Below are 19,317 nucleotides of genomic sequence, written 5' to 3' on the forward strand. Positions count from 1 at the left end.
CTTAAGTAAAAAAAAGTCTGGAAATACCTCTTTTAGGCATAAAATATCAGGGAAATACAGATTACTAAAGAAAATGGTGACTTTAAAATAGATGATGAACTGACCCAACTGCAGAATTAGGCAGCCTTAGAGACTAAGGTAAATTCATAGTGACCCAAGAGAGTCTGACCTGATACCAGGGTTGTGAGGTTAAGTTTTGTTTTTTGCCTCAGATCTTTTCTTTTATGTCCCTCCTTTTAATTTTTTTTCCTGTAAGAATGATAAATTTAAATCCTTTCAAGTATTTATGGTAAAGAGGATAATGAGCACTTATATACATTAAATTTTCTGGATAATTGAGTTATCTGTACCTCACTGAGCTCTTGATTACCCATTGCCCAATGGATCTTTCCTTATGGAGTAGTGGACTTGATCATAATTCTCTATTTTTTCATCCCCACCCCCAGTTTTATTGAGATATAATTGACATATAACATTGTATTAATTTTAGGTGTACAACATAATGATTTCATATATGTATATATTGTGAAATGATTACCGAAATCATTTCATCTTTTCTTGTTCAATTCTACCTTGACATTCTGGTGTAATTTTATTAGTCCACTGATAAAAACAGATTAATACTTTTTATGCTTTATTTCCCAAGAGGGCACCTCTTAAAACAAGGAAAGTGCTAGATCACAGTATTAACTGGCATGTTTAGAAAAGAAAGAAATGAGTGTTTATTTGTGCCTGGGAGCCAGGATGGAAACAGAGAGGCCCAAAGCTGTGGTAAAATTAGACACACTTGGTGTAGAACATGCTAGAACGGCGAAACCAAGGTTTAACCAAATGCCTATGAGTAGAACACGCGGGTAAAACAAGTGGAAGATTGACTTTTGTGATGGCATGTTGGCTACTAGATTGAGCAGACTAAAATTAAAATAACGATTGATTTCTTAAATAAAACCTGGAGAATGTCATTGACATTTTGCTTTCTCATTTGCTCTGCAGAGTGAAATTATCTCTCACTGGGGATTCCCTAGTGAGGAACACCTGGTCGAGACAGAAGATGGATATATTCTTTGCCTTCACCGAATCCCTCACGGGAGGAAGAACCATTCTGACAAGGGTATGGCTGTTTTCTGTGGTGACATAGGAAAGCTCTGAAAAGTAACTGCATTGCTGGAATTTGACCAGTTTTTATGTCAATAACCAAGTTCAGATTTAACTTGAAAACATTGAAACGGGATTATTTTTAGACTAAAGTACTAAAAGTGTTACATTTATGCAAGGCATATAAAAAATACTTCTTTTAAAGAAGTAAGGGCAAGAGTCATTTAATTTCATATGTTGCTTAAAGATTCTAAGGTCACACTTGGTTGAAGATATGCCAAAATCTGTGCTTTCTTTGTTATAAGGAAGCATCTTAATGAAATGTTTTGAGCATTAACTAAATAGCTTTTGCTGTTTGAAAGTTATTTAATTCTTTGAATAGGTAATACAGTCACATAGTTGAAAAATCAAAGAGAATAAAAAGATACATGATGAAATACTTCCCTCCCTTCTCATTCTCCACCTCCCCAGTTTTTTATATATCCTTCCAAAAATCTCTTTATTTTTAATTTGTCTCTAAAAATATCTGTTTAGAAGCAAATACAAACATAGATTATTAGTTTTCCATACTCCCCTTTTAATACAAAAGGTAGCATATAACACACATATTTTTGTTCCTTGAATTTTTACTTAATATTTTGGAGATCTTTTCATACAATGCATAGAGCACTTCATCCTTCCTTTCTACAGACACATGGTACTCCCCTGTATAGCTGTATCATGATTTATTTAACAAGTGTCCTATTAATGGGCATTTGGGCTATTTCTAGTCTTCTGCTAACAAATATTCCTGCTGTAAATAATTTGTATGTATTCAAGTTTATTTATAAAATGCATTTTCAGAAATAGAATTTTTGAGTCAGAGGATATATGGGTTTGTGATTTTGATAGATGTTATTAAATTGCTTTCCATGTGGTCTTGTTCTGGTAATTACTCTCACTAGGAATATATGAAAGTTCTTATAGCTTTGGCTTAAAATATATATATTTTTATATTTATATATTTTAATATGTTTAATAAATATATATATTTTTTCTCTCCCTCTTATAACTAAAGCAAAACTGCAATTTCCAATGTGATTAAGGAATTTCTGGATAGACTACTTGAAATTGTTAAACAGATATCACTAAGGATCTGATCCCCTTTTTCAATCATCTCTCCAGATATAGCTTATTCTTTAACATTTTCTGTTTCTAGAAATTTTCCTTGGGAAGTTAAGATTGAGATTAAGGTAACTGGATAACTGTCTCTTCTTCAATTAAAATTTTACGTGAGCAGAAGGGCCTTCTTTGCCTCGATTCCTTCCCAGATTATTATTCAAAGAAAACTTAAAAACCCTATGTTAATGTGAGCTTTGTATTGTTATCTGTTTTTTCTAATATAATTGGATTTATCTATTTTTTCTCCCATAAATCCTAGCAGTAATAAAGCTTTTAATAATGCTTAAATGGTCAAGACAGTCAGTACTCTTTTTGGAATTTAATTTCTGACTCTTGATGTTTTATGGTTTACAGATCATGAAGGAGCTTCCCTCGTGTGAGCGTGTTACGAAATGAGTAGAGAATTACAGTGAGGGCTTCTGTTTTTTCCTCTGCTCAAAACACACAAAAGATGTTTTATTCCAGAGTGAACATATGATTTTGGTTTCCTTCCTTTTTTTAAAAAATTAAACCCTGTATACTGATTTCAGATCCCATATAAAGAAAAATATGTATTGATATTATTTCTCTTAAAAGTGGTTAGCTGACTAATTAGTAATGTGAGTCATTATTGAAAAATGCAGGGAATGTCAGTAAAACATGCTTGGAGAACTCGCCCTCTCTTTTTTCTATATCCACCTCCAGGCTTCTCTGTCCTTACAGCAGTTAAAGCCAATATTGCCGCATACCCTGCGTATGTGTATCGCGACTGTTGCAGGTCTTGAAGGTGCTGTGCCCTGGAATGTGAGGAAAGTGGGCATGTGTCTTGATTTGCTCCCAGGTGGTAGGAAGAAGAGTTAGGCGACCTCAGTGCTAGGTCTGCCCCCAAGTACTTGTGTGCTTTCTCCTCTGTAGGCCTCGGATTCCTCATCTGTGAAAATAGTCCATTGGCTGGGATGATCTCCAAGTTCCTCTTTAGTGTTCATCACTCTCTGGTTCTACGGGTTATATTCTGTATTCTTTTTTTGGTAGGGGTGTGTAGGCTGGGGTGGTGGACACCCTTGGTCTTCGAAATGGGGAACGCAGACTGGAAGTACTTTAAACTAAAGCTGGCCACGGCACTGGGTCTCCAGCTTCTTCCCCTGTTCTGCAGACGCCTCCCTGGAGGGAATCAGTGATGTGTATGTAACACCTACTCAGGGGAATTTTAAAGGAAATCTGTGACAAATGACTCTGTTATCTAGGGGGATTTGTCATTTTCCTCAGAACTGCAGAGTTGCTTCTCTGACGGTTTGCTTTTCTGTGGTCCAAGGTGGAGTGTGGAACTGAGGCTCTTCACTGTCCCTCGCTCCTTTTCAGGAGCAGTGTTGTCAGTGGTGTTACTTTGACTTGTTTAAGCCAGATAGACAAAAAGAATACATTAGGTCCTTCACACCCACCATGGAGTTCATGTTCTCATCCGTGACAATCCTCTTCTGACTTCCTCCTCTGTTAATAACACTGTGGTCCCCCTGTTGACCTAGACCAGAAACTGCAGAATCATTCTTTTTTTTTTTTTTTTTTTTAAAGATTTTACTTTTTCCTTTTTCTCCCCAAAGCCCCCCCAGTACATAGTTGTGTATTCTTCGTTGTGGGTTCTTCCAGTTGTGGCATGTGGGACGCTGCCTCAGCGTGGTCTGATGAGCAGTGCCATGTCCGCGCCCAGGATTCGAACTAACGAAACACTGGGCCGCCTGCAGCGGAGCGCGGGAACTTAACCACTCGGCCACGGGGCCAGCCCCTGCAGAATCATTCTTGACTCTCATCCTCAAGTAGCTATCAAGTCCTCTCTAGGCTACCCATGTTCTATGGCTTCAGTTCATCTCTTTCTTCGCTTTGCCAGGCGCCACCCTACCTTAGGCTCTCATTGCCATTTAACTGGACATCTGAAGCAAGCTCTGAACCTGAGAGAGGCTTGAGCTACTACCATTTGTGAGGCTTCCCATATATTGAAAAAAGAAAGAACTTCAAAGCAGGAATATGAAAATTCAGTCTGTGTATCTTTTAAGAAATTAATTCTTTTAATACACACAAAAATAAGCCTTACATCTGTACTATTTACAGGTCATCACAAGATACATTAAAACATTATTCATTTATCAAGGATAAAGTGAAACCGTTCCTCTCATCCTTTTTAATGTAGTTTTTCTCAGTTTTTGTGCTCGACTGTGGTGCTGCAACCTTACTCCTGGGTTCCGGGGTTCTAACAAAGGCATTCTTGTCGGAGGATAGTTGCTAAATTGATGTTTCTGTCAGAGGACTAGGGCTGGGGACCTCCTGTCCTGGAATCTTGCTGATGTCACCTCCATTATTTGTTTATCAGTACCACATTGCTTGTGGAACCTGAGTTTAAAGCTGTATGGAGAGCATCTTTCAGTCCTGTCTCAGTGGTCCTCTCTGATTGTACGCAGAGCCTCAGTTGGAGATCATCAGAGGTTTCTTACGATCACGGCGCTGGCCACATGCCTCCTCTACCCATGGCAACTGCTCTCCTTTCTGCCAGCCTTCCTGTTCTTGTCCCTTTTACATAGTTTGGCAGGATTAAGCTTCTTAGAGCCCAAGTATGATTATGTAATATTGCTGCTGAACAATCTTCAAGGGCCTAATAAATGAAGATAACACTTTCTTTAATATTTTGTCCTAGCTGTTGTCTGTGTGGTTCACTCTCCTTTTATACAGCAGTAGACCTTTGCAGTTCACCGCGGACAGGTGCAAAGAACTTCGTGATTCCCAAATTAGTGACTACAGTTAAAGGCGATGATGTTTATGCTGTCTTCCTCTGTCGATTGAGGTAGAATACCTCTTTCACAAGGTTTATGAGGAATGCTTGAGAACTATTGGTTGCCAGCTGTGTTTACCCATTATCTAAGAAGCCTTTATTATTTATCAATGGCACAGGCTTAAATTGGCACCATAGCCGAATTATGAATGATATAATTGAAGTTGCATCTGTTATATTAATAAGTATGAAAGAACTACTCTCTGACACTCTCAAATCCAAATGAGTTATTTCCTTTCTGCTAAATTCTCCCTGGATGTCAGCTGGTGACACCCCTTGAATGATGCTCACGCTGCCTACCATGTTCATTTCTATATATGTTTAAAAACAGTCCTTTCCATCCTTTCAGGCCCAGCTTTACTGCCAGCTCTCCCTGATTGCTTGAACAGGAAGGAGACACACACTTCCTCTGTGCTCGCAAATGCCTAACACCCCTCTTGAGGTGCTTTTCTTATTCTGCTTTGGGACAGACTTGTTTGTGTACTTCTCCCTCCTGCCATCGCTCCCCGCAGCCACTCTTTGAAGGCAGAGGCTGTGTCTTTGTCCTCTTTGTATTCATCATAGCAACTAGCAGCACCATGTCCTCTGCATGGCCGGTGTAAGTGACAGTTATATCAGAACAGTCTTCAGAATTCGTGTTCTTAACTAGATGAAGGCAATGGACCTTCCCTCTAGTAAAATAAAATAGACACTTGTGCACACACAGATTTTACATATAGTTGCAGAGAGTTTTTGGATCCACTAAAGAATCATTTGGCTGTCTGGTCAAACCTCTACTAACTAGGCAGCTTAGAATGCATTTTTAGAAAGCTCTTCGTGACCCGTGGAGTATATGTGTGCTTTTTCCCAATGTTAAGCAAACTTCTCTTTCAAGTGTTGAGCTACCCCCGCTTTTCACTAATTCCATAAAGGAATTGAAATTCAGAAATACATTATTTATGGGGAAGTGGTTCTGTTTTCATCTGCTCAGCCTTATTTCACAAAGTCATGAGATATTAGTACTAGGAGGATCTCAGTCCTGCTTGGGCCATGGATTTAGAGAGCTTGCATTTTTAACACACTCCCTGGTGGATTTCGAGGTAAAATCCTTGGATTTGGGAATTGGTGTTCTAGATCAACACCCTCATTTTATTTGGTGAGACAGCCAGGTCCAAAGAGGGAAAGGGGATTTGCTTTAGGTTAAAGGATCGTGGCCCGGCCAGTCTGACTGCAGATTCACTGTTCTTGGAACTAGAGAACGCGGCGTTATACAAGAAGTGTTGAGCAAGTTGATCCCATGATGGTCAGCATATTTATTTTATTTGGCTAAAACAAGGAAATACATATAGGCCTTTCCTAAAATACATAAATCAGCAACAACAGGGCAAACTGACCCTTGCCTAACTGGGAAATGAATTGCCAAATAAAGCGCCAGTAGTGGGACATTTATATCTGATGAGTTACGTGTTTGATGGCCTGACGAGTGAAGTGGCATTCTGGGATGTGAATAACTGCCTTTGAACCGTGGCCTAGACAAAGGCTTCTCAGGGGTTGCTCACTGAGCTTTTTGAGTCGTAAATGAAAATTCACAACCTGACTTGTGAATTAGGTATTTGAGGGAAAGGCCATCGGCTGTGTTTTCCTTTGATTGTTTTAGGATTCTCACTGATTGCTGGATATTCTGTTCTTCCTTTACGTGTGGCTCCTAGAGAAACCATTTCCTGAATGCAGTGTTCTAACAAACAAACTCCACAGAGGCCTTGGTAAGCTGGGTTGTCATTCATCACCTCCCAGCAGCACTGGACAGATCTGGGGTCAGTAATCAACACCCGGGCTTATTGGCTCTGGCCGACTGAGCTCACACCCAGGCTCGCTTGGCACTCTGATGGCACGTTGGGAGGGGATTGTGTTCAGACCCTTTGCCTAAAGGAGCAACATAGGTCAGTGTCAGCTTCACAGTTTGTCTCATAAATGCAGGTTAGGGCTGGAGAAAAGAGCCAGAGTGGAAAGGAAGAGAGGGCTCTGCCTGGCACCCCTGCTTCCTCCAGTGTTCTTGCTCTTCCTCCTGCTTAACCACGCTTATCCATTCTCTGTTGTCAACCTCAGTGTCACTTCTTCAGGGAGGATTTCCCCAGCTGTTCACGCCAGGTCAGGCCCCTGGCTACATATTCTCGTATTTCTCTGTGTGCTTCCTTCATAGCAGTGAAGACAATAAATAATAACTTATTGTGTAGGTGGTGGTGTGTGTAACCTTGGTCCCCCCTACTAGACTGTGAGCTCTTTGAGGCCCAAAGCCTTTTCTGATTACTTAGTAATCACTCTGGCCCAAGGCTTCAGTCTATCCAGAGCTCCTACAGTCCTGCAGCCCTTCTGGGACTGGGCTGAACAAATCATCGACACTTGGTAGTGTTCCTTGCTCAGGACCACATGGGGTTAGCGGGTCCCTACTCCTGATCTCAGAGGCACCTAGCCACAACTTGAGGGCTTCCTGTGGTGAGTAAAATTAGAGGCTGTACACCTAGTGGTTAAGTGGGAGCATGTTAACAGCACCAGCCTCGGGTTTAAGTTCTGGCTCTACTACTTTAACTAGCTGTGTGACCTTCACAATTTATTTAACCTCTCTCAGTTTTAATTTCTTCATCTGTTAAATGAGAAGAATGATGCTTGCTACTTCATAGGTTGTTGTGAAAATTAGATGAAATAAGGCCTATAAAACATCTCACCCAGTGTAAATGGAGCTGTAGATTCTGTTTTTAATTTTTAAATATCATCGCGGGTTTGATGGCAGTCTCTGATGTCCACTTCCTCAGTGTCCAGTCCTCCCTGACAGAGAGTGTGCTATAGAGTGAATGTCCATGTCCCCCTACGTTCATATGTTGAAACCTAATGTCCAGTGTGATGGTCTTTGGAGGTGGGGCTTTGGGGAGGTGATTAGGTCATGAGGGCAGAGCCCTCGTGAATGGAATTAAGGCCCTTATAAAAGAGACCTCAGAGAGCTCCCTTGCCCCTTTTGCCATGTGAGGACACAGCAAAAAGACTTCTGTTTATGAACCAGGAGGTGGGCCCTCACAAGACACCAAATCTGCCAGGTCTTGATCTTGGACTTCCCAGCCTCCAGAACTGTGAGAAATAAATTTCTGTGGTTTATAAGCCACTCAGTCTATAGTGTTCTATTACAGCAGCCTGAACGGACTAAGGCAGAATGTATTCTAAACCATAAGGAAGGGAGGAAGATGTTTGTTAGGATTTGTTTACTGGGGGCAGAAGTTGCTGAAGTGAGAATGCGATAGAAAGAACCATGCCTAAGGGTTAGCGTCGCCATCATGGCTGGGTGCCCTCCGGTGTGTACCTCCCTCTCTGGACTTCTCTGTTCCTTCTAAGTGAGCATTTTGGATTAGTGCTTGATAATTTCCCAACATTCATCCAACTGTAAACCTCCGTGAGCTCAAGATGCTGCAACCTGAGGCTGTTTGAAGGTGGGCTGTGGTAGCAGAGAAGGGCAGGGGAAAGCAGGAAGGCAGTTTGGCATGGAGATGGCAAGCACTTTGGTGTCATGTGGCCTGGATTTGGTTCCCAAATCCACCGTGTAATAATTGTGTGTCCTGGGGCAAATTCTTTCTTCTACATAAGCCTCAGAGTCCCCATCTGTAAAGTGGGAAGAATGACGTAAACAGCTTAGCGCCCTCCTGGGTACAGAGTAAACTCTAATTACGGCAGTGCCCTGGAGAGTCCAAACGGTGTGTACGGTGTGTGTGTCTCTGTGTGTGTGAATACGCAATGTTTTTTATTTCCTTCTTTATTGCATTTATTCATCAAATTTGTATGGAGTGAGCACCAAGTGCCAGGCTCAGTGTGGTGTGCTACGGACACTGCAGTGACTGAGACCAGATCGCTGCCTTCATGTTGTTTAACGGTCAGTGACTGTTGCTGGGGGTGGAGAGAAAGATTCTGAGGGATGGGGTGGTTTTCTTCCCTGCTCTGTGATCCGGGCACTATTTTGTTCACTCCTGTAGAGGGTCACCCCATTTTCATCAGAGTGACTGTGAATGTGAGCACAGTGGTCTGGACAGTGGCAAAGTATGCACACCTTTCTGAATGCTTCCTGTGGATGGGCCAAGTGCTGCGCTCCCTGTGGATCATCAAATGAGTTTTCATGCAACTCCTGACTGTGGGAACTCTTAGTACCCCATTACAGGTGAGGAAACCAAGGTTTATAGGGGTTAATTAATTTGCCTATGGTAACACAACTAGTCAGTAGTAAAGACGGGATTCCCATGGCTTGTGACTGAGTTCTGACCCACTTGGCCCTTGCGGCTGTAGTGGTGTCCCTAATAAAGCCACAGTGTGGAAAGTGCTTGATTTAGACAACCTGTATCCTAGCTTCTGTTGCTTAAGTTCCTGCTGATAAATGCTTTGGAGATTAGCCTTCCCTTATTTTCTCCAGTGAATATAAGTGTTACGGCTGAGGCTTCCCACTAATGTGATTTGCTTATAGTGTTTTTGGCTGTTTTTTGAGGCCAACTTTTCAAACTAGAATTAGACTACAAAAATTCACTCAGTAGCTCCCTGCTTTGGATAAATGAAAGTCTACTCAATAATTCTTGAGAAGGAGGCCCAAGAACTACCTTGAGGGGCCTGTTAGATGCCAACCAGGGATCTCCACGTCTGATTGGCCTCTTTCCTGGGCCAGCCTGGTGCAGAAGAGGACTGGACAGCCTCACTTTAGACGAGTCCACGTTGAACACAGCTGTGAATGGGCTGCGTGAGAAAAGCCAGGGAACTTGTCAAAAATAAGTATTTCCTGGCTCTGTGCCTGGAGTTCCTGATTCCCTAAATCAAGGCCAAGGCCAGAAATGAGTGTGTTGTCTAAGTGTCCCAGGTGATTTTGATATGCAGCCTATTTTGGGAAATAGAGCTTGGCTTGCTTTGAAATGGCTGGGTACCTATGGAATACTTATACCTCCTCTCCCCCACCACTTTATTTTTTAATGAAATTTTTTTTAGAGTAGTGCTTAAAAGCAAGGACTTTGGAAGGAGGCCAACTTGGGTTTCAGCTCTGACTCATTGTTAGGTGAGTGTTCTCGGGCGGGGTACTTAACCTCCCTCTCCAGGCACCCGCATGCGGGTGGACGGCAGCATCTCTGTTGTAACAGTGTAAATCCCTGTGAAACACGGTGCCTGGCACATAATTGGTAGCTGTTATGACAAATACTAGTAATAACAAGTCAACCAGAGGCCAGAATGCTTGCTAGGGTTTATCTTAAGTGATTGGGGCAGGTTCAGGAAGCCCCCCCAGGCCCAGAGCTTTGGGTGATCTAAAGCCTATCTTAGAGATGCTTGAACCAGCCCTTGGACTTTGGGTTTGTGCAGAGCCGAGGGCCTACTATGCTAGGTCTCGAGCTTCCTTGAGTTGTCCAACTCTTTGATGATTGCAGTGAGGGCTAAAGCTAGGGGGATTCTGACTTTGCATCACTCAGTATGAAGTGGTGGGAATGTGTGTGCACCATAAGCCACATCTTTGTTGCCATTTGTCTACAACCTGCCTTTGCAGAGGGAAAGGGGTGCCCTTATGCAACTTACAGCCTATCTTCTAAGCTATTCTGGAAGGTTTTAGGTTATATAGGCTTCTCCCAAACTAGCAAGGAGCCAGGTCTGCCTCTCCTGTAGGTGCAGGAGACATACTGCCCGGCTGAGCCCTGATTTGGGATTGCTGGCTGTGCAACTATGCACAGATTACTTAGCTATGCTGTGCCTCAGAGTCATTATCTGAAAAATGGGGGCAAAAACTTGTGCCCAACTATATTAGTTTTCCATTGCTGCTGTAACAAATTATCACACACTTAGTGGCTTAAAGCAACACAAGTTTATTATGTTACAGTTCTGGAGGTCAGAAATCCTAAGGTCAAGGTGTTGGCAGGGCTACATTCCTTCTGGAGGCACTAGGGGAGAATCAATTTTCTTGCCTTGTCCAGCATTTAGAAGCTAACCATTTTCCTTGGTTTCTGGCCCCATCCACCATCTTTAAAGCCAGCAGTGTAGCATCTTCCAGTCTCTCTCTCACTCTGACCCTCCTGCCTCCCTCTTAGAAGGACCCTTATGATTACATTGGGCCCACTGGATAATCCAGGATGGTATCCTCATCTCAAGATCCTTAATCACATCTGCAAAGTCCCTTTTGCCATGTAAGGTAACATATTCACAGGTCCTGGGAATTAGGACGTGGACATCTCTGGTGGGCCATTATTCAGCCTACCACACCAACTCAGAGAGCTGTTAGGTGGCTCATCTGAGACAATGCATGCAGAGTGCTTACCACTGTCCCTAACACCGTCAACACTTAGTATGCTGTTACTGTAACTGCGATTACATTCTCTTGGCTAAAGAATGCTACTTCATTTTATCTTTCTTCACATGCTTGTGTTCTAATAATATTTTATTGTATTTATTATTATTGTTATTAGGAATGACTGTTATTTGTTGAGCTTTACTGTGTATCAGCCACTGTATCATTCTTCCTTTAGAAAAGGGCCCTGGACTTGAGAGAGATGGCGTGAGTCCTCCAAGGTTTCATGTCTAGTGAGAACCAAGGTCTGTTTCACGTCAATGCCCTCACCCTTGTGATCTTCTCCTTGTTCTTCTTTCAGTTCTTTGTTGGACCTCAGTTGATTTCTCACAACGTTTTAGAGCATAGCGGAGGCCTGTCTGGACACTGACCTGATAGAGAAGGCCAGTGTCTTGGGAAGCAAGAGGAACTTCCCTGGCCGCCCAGCCCTCTTCCTCTTGTGAGACTGCGGCTCAGCAGATTCACTTTCGGAGCCTGAGTAATCCCCTGCTTGCTTCCATCCGCGTCTGGGCGGCACTGTGCTAGGCCATCACCAGCTGCTTCTCTTTGCCCTCTTGGTGCTAACTTTTTGGATGACCCTTGGCCCTCTCTGGGCCAAGGTGCTTTTAGGCCTTTCAGCCCCCAGCCCACCTAGAACCAGTTCAAGACAAACAAGCCAACTGTAGGGGACAGCCGGGGAAGGCAGCCCTTGTCCTGTTGTTCTGGTTTGTTGCTTGGAGAGCAGGCCTCAGGTGCTGGAGTGCGTGGACTAGGCTGGTCCTTGGACGTACCGCTTGAGCAGGCACGTTTGAGTGTGGTGTCCCTGCCTCCCATTCTCTGTGTCCATCTCCGAGCTTCCCCTCTTCGGCATGTCATTCTCTGAGGGTCTTCTGTACGTTCTAGAATGACTTCTTTCTGGTTAACCTTTCCCATAGTAAAGCAGTTAAGAGCGTGGGCCCTGGCCTCAGACATACCTGGGTTGGAATCCCAACTCCCCCATTTACTAGCTCACATTCAATTTTGCACAAATTACTTGACTTCTCTTAGCCACAATTCCCTGTTCTTTTAAATGGGAATAGTACCAACTCGATGGGATTTTCAGCCCAGTACCTTAGAGCATATACGTGCACAATAATAGCTAGCTGTTATTTCAGTCAGCTTCCTCTCAGCAAGGTGGAAAGAAATCTGATTAAAATAATTCACTGGAAGATGTGAATGGCAGTAGGTTTAACCCTACCAGAGAGAAACTTCTTTTGCCAGCAAATCCTTAAGTCCTTGATTGGGACTGGGATAGGAAAGAACAACATAATACCTTTCTTTCTTTCCCCTGTTGGGAGCAGGTAAGAGAAGCTGGCAGGCAGGTGGGCAGGCCTGTTTCCAGTGCCCTTGTCCATTCTGGTACCCATCTGCGTTCACTGAATGCCAGAGAGAAGGGACAAGCAGTTTAGCACTCATTTTGCACCCTAGGCCAGGCTTTGTTAATATTTTCCTCTTTGCTGATGACCCATCATGTCTAAGGGAAACATGGGTGTTGCGCCCTGGGGTTATATCCTCGCAGCTCCCTCCTCAGAGAGGCCCTTTTGTTCTGGGAGGAAAGGAAACTGGCCCAGCCTGGAAGGATGTGCACCCATGAAGTCCTTCAGATCCCCCCTATTCCCAGATCAAACAAGGTGCTGAACTTTACCAGTGGGTCCCCAACCTGCCTGTGCATCAGACGCATACAGGGAGCTTTTAATGTGCGCTCTGGGGTCCCGTGCAGCTGGGGCCATGGGTGCAGTGTCAGTTCTCTACAAATCCAGGCTCCTCTGTCTTCATCAGAACCCTTTGTGGGGCACTCTGTCTCTTACATGTGATCCAGCTCAAATATTCCCCCTGGGTGAGTGACTTTCTCTTTCCTCTGAGCTTTCCTGGGTGGTGGTCTGGCCTTTTTCTTGCTGGGCTAGAAGGTAATCGTGTGTCTGTCTCCTTGACTAGAATGGAGCCTGGCTTACCTACCTTTGTGTCCCCTGCATCTAACACAGTGGCTAAAACAGTAGGTACCAGGAAAGGTTTACACAAAATGTAGCTTGTTTTGAATCACTTCTCGATTTTTTTAACTTCTAGTGCTCTACTTATACAGCAGGTTCTCAGTAAAAATTCTTAAAATGAATGAGTAGGACACAGCTGAGGGCCTAAAGTTGCTACCAGGCCATTCATTTATCAGCCATTTACCTCTGATGTCAGCCCCTTCCTCACTTGCTGGCATTTCCCTTGAGAAAACAATGGGGTCTGCGATGCCCTTTACAATTCTTGGCCCAGATCCTCCAGATTTGAAACAAACATCTAGCTTTTGAAGAACAGATTCACTATTTTCTTCCTATTTGGTACCACCTTTTGTATCTGTTGTTCACTGAGCATTTGCATTTAGCTTAGAGTGAGGGATGGAAGAGCCCCAGCAAACAAACAGGAGAATTAGAAAAAAAGTGACTTCGATCCACTCCCTTTCTCTATTGCAGACGTCTTAACAAATCATTTAGTTTTGTCTACCTGCCACCGAATGGCTTTACTATCACTCTGGGGTCCACAGGAGGGGGTCTGTTGTGTGTGTGTGTGTGTGTTTGTTTGTATGTAGCTGTGTTCCCTTTATCCATGTGTAGTCACTTTCGTTTTGTAGGTACCCAACTATTTGTGGCATATAGTTATAGAGGTAATGAGTATCCACAGATTACCCCTTAATGTAAATAGTTTATCAAAATTATAACTAGTCTGTAATTAAACTATTTTCTTTGTTCCTTTTTCTGTTAAACATAGACCCTTTCTAACCTGGATTGGAGTAGTGGTTGCTGAGGCAAAGCCACGTCTATGGAAATTTAATGTGTGGGGCAAGTATGGGAGCTTTGGGAAACCCTTCCATGGAGTGTAGAGTGAGGGGTCTGGGACTGTTTTAAGAAGTTCTCTTGAAGGATAAAGTTACTCTTGGAGCTAAGCCTTGGACAGGAGTGAGTGGTGGGTGAGGGCTGAAATAGGGGTATTTATATATGTTGTTCAAAGCCCCTAAGGTGCCATAAGCAGCACACGTGCATGGTGAGCACATGCTTGAATTGGCTGCCTGCATTTCCTCAGCTTCACCTCCACCGCCTGGGAAAGTGCCCGTGGCTCCTCATTGCCCCGTTGCTGTGGGAATCCAGGAGTTATTTATTGGTGGTAAGAGTTTCCTGGTATATCTTGAACCTGCCACCTCCACATTTCTCCCTTGAAACTCCTTGGGGGTTAGGGAGGAAAGTACAGAGAGATTTCAGGGGAATTTTAAATATTTGCCATCAAGAAAAGATAGAGAGCTGAGGCCTGGTGCCCATAAACGGGCAGGTGCCTCCCCTTCCAGCCTCAGTCCTGGCTTAGCCGCCCCACTTGGTATCTGCCCCTCCCTTTCCATTCGCCTTCCCCCTTTTAGACCATTCCTGCCTTTCTCAGTACTCTGCCCTGAGGAGTCAGCTGAGCAGCCTCAGGTTTTCCACTAAGTGTCTGAAGAGGCACAGGTTGGCCACCTGCCTGCTTTCCTTCTGCATCACTCTCACTCTTCTTTCTCCAGGGGACACCACTGCATGGCAGACATCAGGTTTTGTGTTACTGATGCCCCAGTCGTCCCCATATGCTGCCAAAGTCTTTCCTTGGTAAGCTTGACTTTCTGGTCTTTTAAGGACAAATCTTCTTCTTCATGGCCCAGCCCCAGAGCACCGTTGAGGGTGCAAAGTGTCTTGACGTGCCGAAGGAAACTGTTAGTACCATCGTACAGCTCCCGGGCTCCCTTCACTCTCCCAGTGAGGCAGCCCTGCTTTGAAGGCACTGTTATTTAAAACACATTTCATCAACTCCAATTTAATGAGGGGTTAATTTCAGTAATCATTATTGTCACTTACGGTGAAGTTTATAATTTTGAGCTTTTTATGATTATTCCTGTTTCCCCAGCTGGATTATCATCTTCATTCAAGGCAGGGAGCCTGCTCATGAGATGCTGTATATACTACAGTGCCTTGTACATGCAAGTTTCACACTACATTTAGTCTTGTTAGTGGAGCGCTGCAATGAACAGTTCAAGGCAGAGAAGTGCACATAAAGCTGCCCAATCTTGGCTTATTGACTTTCTATTCTCTCCCCACTCATAGAAGGTCACCTACGTGACCCTGGTGCTCAGAGGGCTGCCATTTTGTGATTAGGAAACCATAGGAGTCATTTTGGACCTTTGTGTGGGAGGGGGGTCCTACTATTTTCACAAATGCGGGGAGCAGCACCCCACGCTCATAGCTCCAGCGGTACCATTTGTGTTGTCAGGGATGTGGAGAAGCTCCTGGAGTTGTCTATAGAGGCCACCTTGCTTCAGAGGAACTGTCATTTAAAAAGCAATTCATTAGTTACTAAGTCCATGTTAGGACTTAAACAGAAATAAAAATTTGTCAATTCACTTCTCATCTGACTCTCCTGACAAATCAGTCTTCCCATTTTTCTGTGATATTTTACACTCCTTCTCATTTGCAGGCATCATGCTGCCTAGCTGGACTTCCGGAGTAGGCTGTAATTTTGTACTTGGTTTTTTTTTCCCCTTTAAGGTTAAGTTATAAGCTTTTCTGGGCTGCCACAGTCCTTGTCATTGTTGATGGTTTAATTATAGCACCAAGTGGATTACAATTATTTGATCACCTGACAATTACCTTATTTTTAGCGTTTCACTATTATAAAGAATGGGTAGGAGGCAGAGGGAGCTCTTATTTGTTCATTTTGACCTATGTGTCAGTCATTGTGCCAGACACTTAATTATCTCATTCATTCCTCTTAAAAATTGTTTGTGGAACTAAGACTCAGGCAGGTTAAGCACCTCAGTAATACGAGCTGATGTTTATTGAACCCTTACTATGTGCCAGACACTTTGCTAAGACCTTTTCCTATGATCTCTCACATCGCATTACTCCCTATGAAGTACATATTACATATCCATGCTGCAGGGCATGTTAAAATTCCAGGGTTTGTTGAAATACCTTGCTTGAGGTGGCACATCGAACTTGGAGAGGACAGATTTGAACCCAGGTTTGTCTGACTCTAAAACTCATGGTCACTATAATGTCAGCTCCGTGAAGGTGAGTTTTTTCCTCCTGTTTTTGTTTGCTGCTGTGTTCCCAGTGCTGAGAAGAATGCCTGGCACTTAATAGTTGGTGCTTAATAAATGCCTATTTGACCAATGACTGAATAGTTTTAACACTGTGTAAGCAGCCAGAGGGCAGGCTTCTTCACCTCCCAAGTCTTTGCTTTTCTACTGCGTCACTGTCTCAGGTATAGGTGAGTAGAAGATAAATTTGCATATATACACACACACGAGTATAGATATATATATATATATATTTATGAATTTGTGTGGGTATATGTGATCTTTTTCTTTCTTTTGATTTATTTGTCAGGATACATTGTAAGAAGTGCAATTACTGAGGCAAATTATAGAAACATTTCATAAGTTATTAAGAATATATTAAAATTTTTTTTGATGGTTTAAGTCAGTGTCTTGTTACTAGATATGTAAAAATAGTCCACTGTCCCTGCTACCTTGCCAGCACTGTTTAAAAATATTCTTTGCTAATATTATATAGGAGTACATTGCTACCTCAATATTTTAATTTGTTTCTGTTTCATTATTTGCTTTGGGATCTGCTATGAATTATCTGTTTAGCAAGATATCCTGTTTGTTTTGAAGCTTAGTGCTGCTAACTCCTAAACCTGAATGTTTTTCAGGTCCCAGACCGGTTGTGTTCCTGCAGCACGGCTTGCTGGCAGATTCCAGTAACTGGGTCACAAACCTGCCCAACAGCAGCCTGGGCTTCATTCTGGCAGATGCTGGCTTTGACGTGTGGATGGGGAACAGCAGGGGAAACACCTGGTCTCGGAAACACAAGACTCTTTCGGTTTCTCAGGATGAATTCTGGGCCTTCAGGTATGTTTGAATTGATTATGACAAAGGTCTGTTTCCCTAGGACCCTTAACCCAGACACACGAGGAGGCAAATAGATGGGTAACTGAAGATCATATGAGAGGAGAGACTTATGGCTCATGAAAGGTTTTAAACCTTGTTAAGAATTTAATAAATCGCAGTAAGGTAAATGATTACATTTAAGAATTAGATTCACATAGGGATTTTTGGTTATTTTGGTATTCCTGGCAGTGTGGAAGCTGCTGGGTAGATTGTGTCCCATAACCTTCGTCCTTCTTCCATAAACATGCATTTCAGATGTTCACTTTTTTATTTCCAGAAACTTGCCTCTTCTCTCTCTTACTTCTGGTTCTGCCAATTAATCACGTATGACATTGGGCATGTTGCATTGGCCCTCTGTGCCTCAGTTTTCTTTTTGTAAAATGGCGATAATAAATACCTATCCCGTAAGGTCACTGGAGGATGAAAGGAGAGGATATGGAGAAAGGGCCTGGCACATCATAAGTGGTGGTAACAATCAGCTCATCATCTCCTGATGACATGTGCCCAGGTCCAGGGCTGTGGCGGTACCAGCTATTAGAGAAGGTCGGTACTGTGGACTCCTTCAGGCTGGTTTCCCATCTGTAAAACCAGAGCCTACCTAAGGACATGAAAATACAAGAATGAGGGCTTTTACCAACGGCGGCATTTACTAGAATATGTTTATTGTCACACTATTTGTAAAAGTGAAAAATTGGAAACTACTGAATGCCATCAGCAGTGAATGGATAAATTCAGCGTCGTATATTTACACAATGAACAACCCACAACTATATGCGACAGCACGGATGTAACCAGATACAAAAGAATATGTACTGTTTGATCCCGTATATAGAAGAGTTCAAAAATGGGTAAAAGTAATTTATGGTGAAAAGATGAGGATAACAGTTACCTTCAGGAGGCACGATTAGAAGATTGGAAGGGAGCTCTGGGGGGCTTCTGTGGTCTTGGTATTGTTCTGTTTCCTGCGTTCAATGCTGGTTTACCCAGCTGTGCTCAGTCTGTGAGAACTCATTAAACTGTGCACTTACCATTTGTGAGCTGTTGTATTTGTCTGCAATGCCTTAATGAAAGCGTTGCTTTTTTGAATTACAGTTTTGATGAGATGGCAAATTATGACCTACCAGCTTCAATTAACTTCATTCTCAATAAAACTGGCCAAGAACAAGTGTATTATGTGGGTCATTCTCAAGGCACCACCATAGGTATGTATGTTATAAAGATCGGAAGTTAATGTCTTATTACAGAGTTTGCATTAGTTCTTAAAAGTGAAATATAAAAAAATGTTAGTTGAAATACTGTTTTGTTTTGATTTTTTAATACGCAGCAGATGGGCCGGCCCCGTGGCACAGTGGTTAAGTTCACACGTTCTGCTTCTCGGCAGCCCAGGGTTCACCAGTTCGGATCCTGGGTGCGGACATGGCACCGCTTGGCAAAAGCCATGCTGGGGTAGGCGTCCCACATATAAAGGAGAGAAAGATGGGCACGAATGTTACCTCACGGCCAGTCTTCCTCAGCAAAAAGAGGAGGATTGGCAGTAGTTAGCTCAGGACTTCCTCAAAAAACAAACAAACAAAAAAGAACAAAATAATACCCAGCAGAAATAATGAATAGGGCAAGGAATTTTGGTAATATTTAGTCTTCTCTAGAAATTCAGACTTTAACATAAATAGATAAGCATGGTGTATGGTTCTCTTGAAATGGAAGGAATTAGTGTAAGCCACAGCCTATTATGTATTTTCCTAGTTAAGCAATATGGGGATTTGAGAGGGAAGAAAGCAAGAGGTTTTATAAGCACAGAGACTTATATAGAAAACAAAAAGACACTGATTTTTAAAGTTAAGTGGAATAAAACTACGAAGATGCCATGTTACACTTTATTTACAATTTTTAAAAGTCATAAATTTTTTATTCTGATTATAAAAGTAATGTGTGTTCGTTGTAAATAAAATTTAGCAAAGTTTAAAGAAGAGA

General features: G+C 42.7%; 1 protein-coding gene across 23 annotated transcripts in view; it reads left to right on the forward strand.

Moving 5' to 3' along the window:
• LIPA (lipase A, lysosomal acid type) overlaps nucleotides 1–19,317 on the forward strand; it is a 194,384-nt gene that overhangs the window by 159,587 nt on the left and 15,480 nt on the right. For 21 of the 23 annotated variants that reach the window (XM_070224597.1, XM_070224627.1, XM_070224554.1 and 18 more), the window contains 3 exons: nucleotides 994–1,111; nucleotides 17,109–17,307; nucleotides 18,439–18,548. In XM_070224597.1, the coding sequence (XP_070080698.1) occupies nucleotides 994–1,111; nucleotides 17,109–17,307; nucleotides 18,439–18,548 (427 nt within the window). Of the gene's footprint in view, nucleotides 1–993; nucleotides 1,112–6,689; nucleotides 8,946–9,045; nucleotides 9,228–10,036; nucleotides 10,104–11,553; nucleotides 11,621–14,144; nucleotides 14,538–14,922; nucleotides 15,005–17,108; nucleotides 17,308–18,438; nucleotides 18,549–19,317 lie in introns of those variants that run through there. The other 2 variants (XM_070224655.1, XM_070224660.1) reach the window with 2 other exon arrangements.

This window comes from Equus caballus, chromosome 1 (genome assembly GCF_041296265.1).
Source record: "Equus caballus isolate H_3958 breed thoroughbred chromosome 1, TB-T2T, whole genome shotgun sequence".
Taxonomy (NCBI): domain Eukaryota; kingdom Metazoa; phylum Chordata; class Mammalia; order Perissodactyla; family Equidae; genus Equus; species Equus caballus.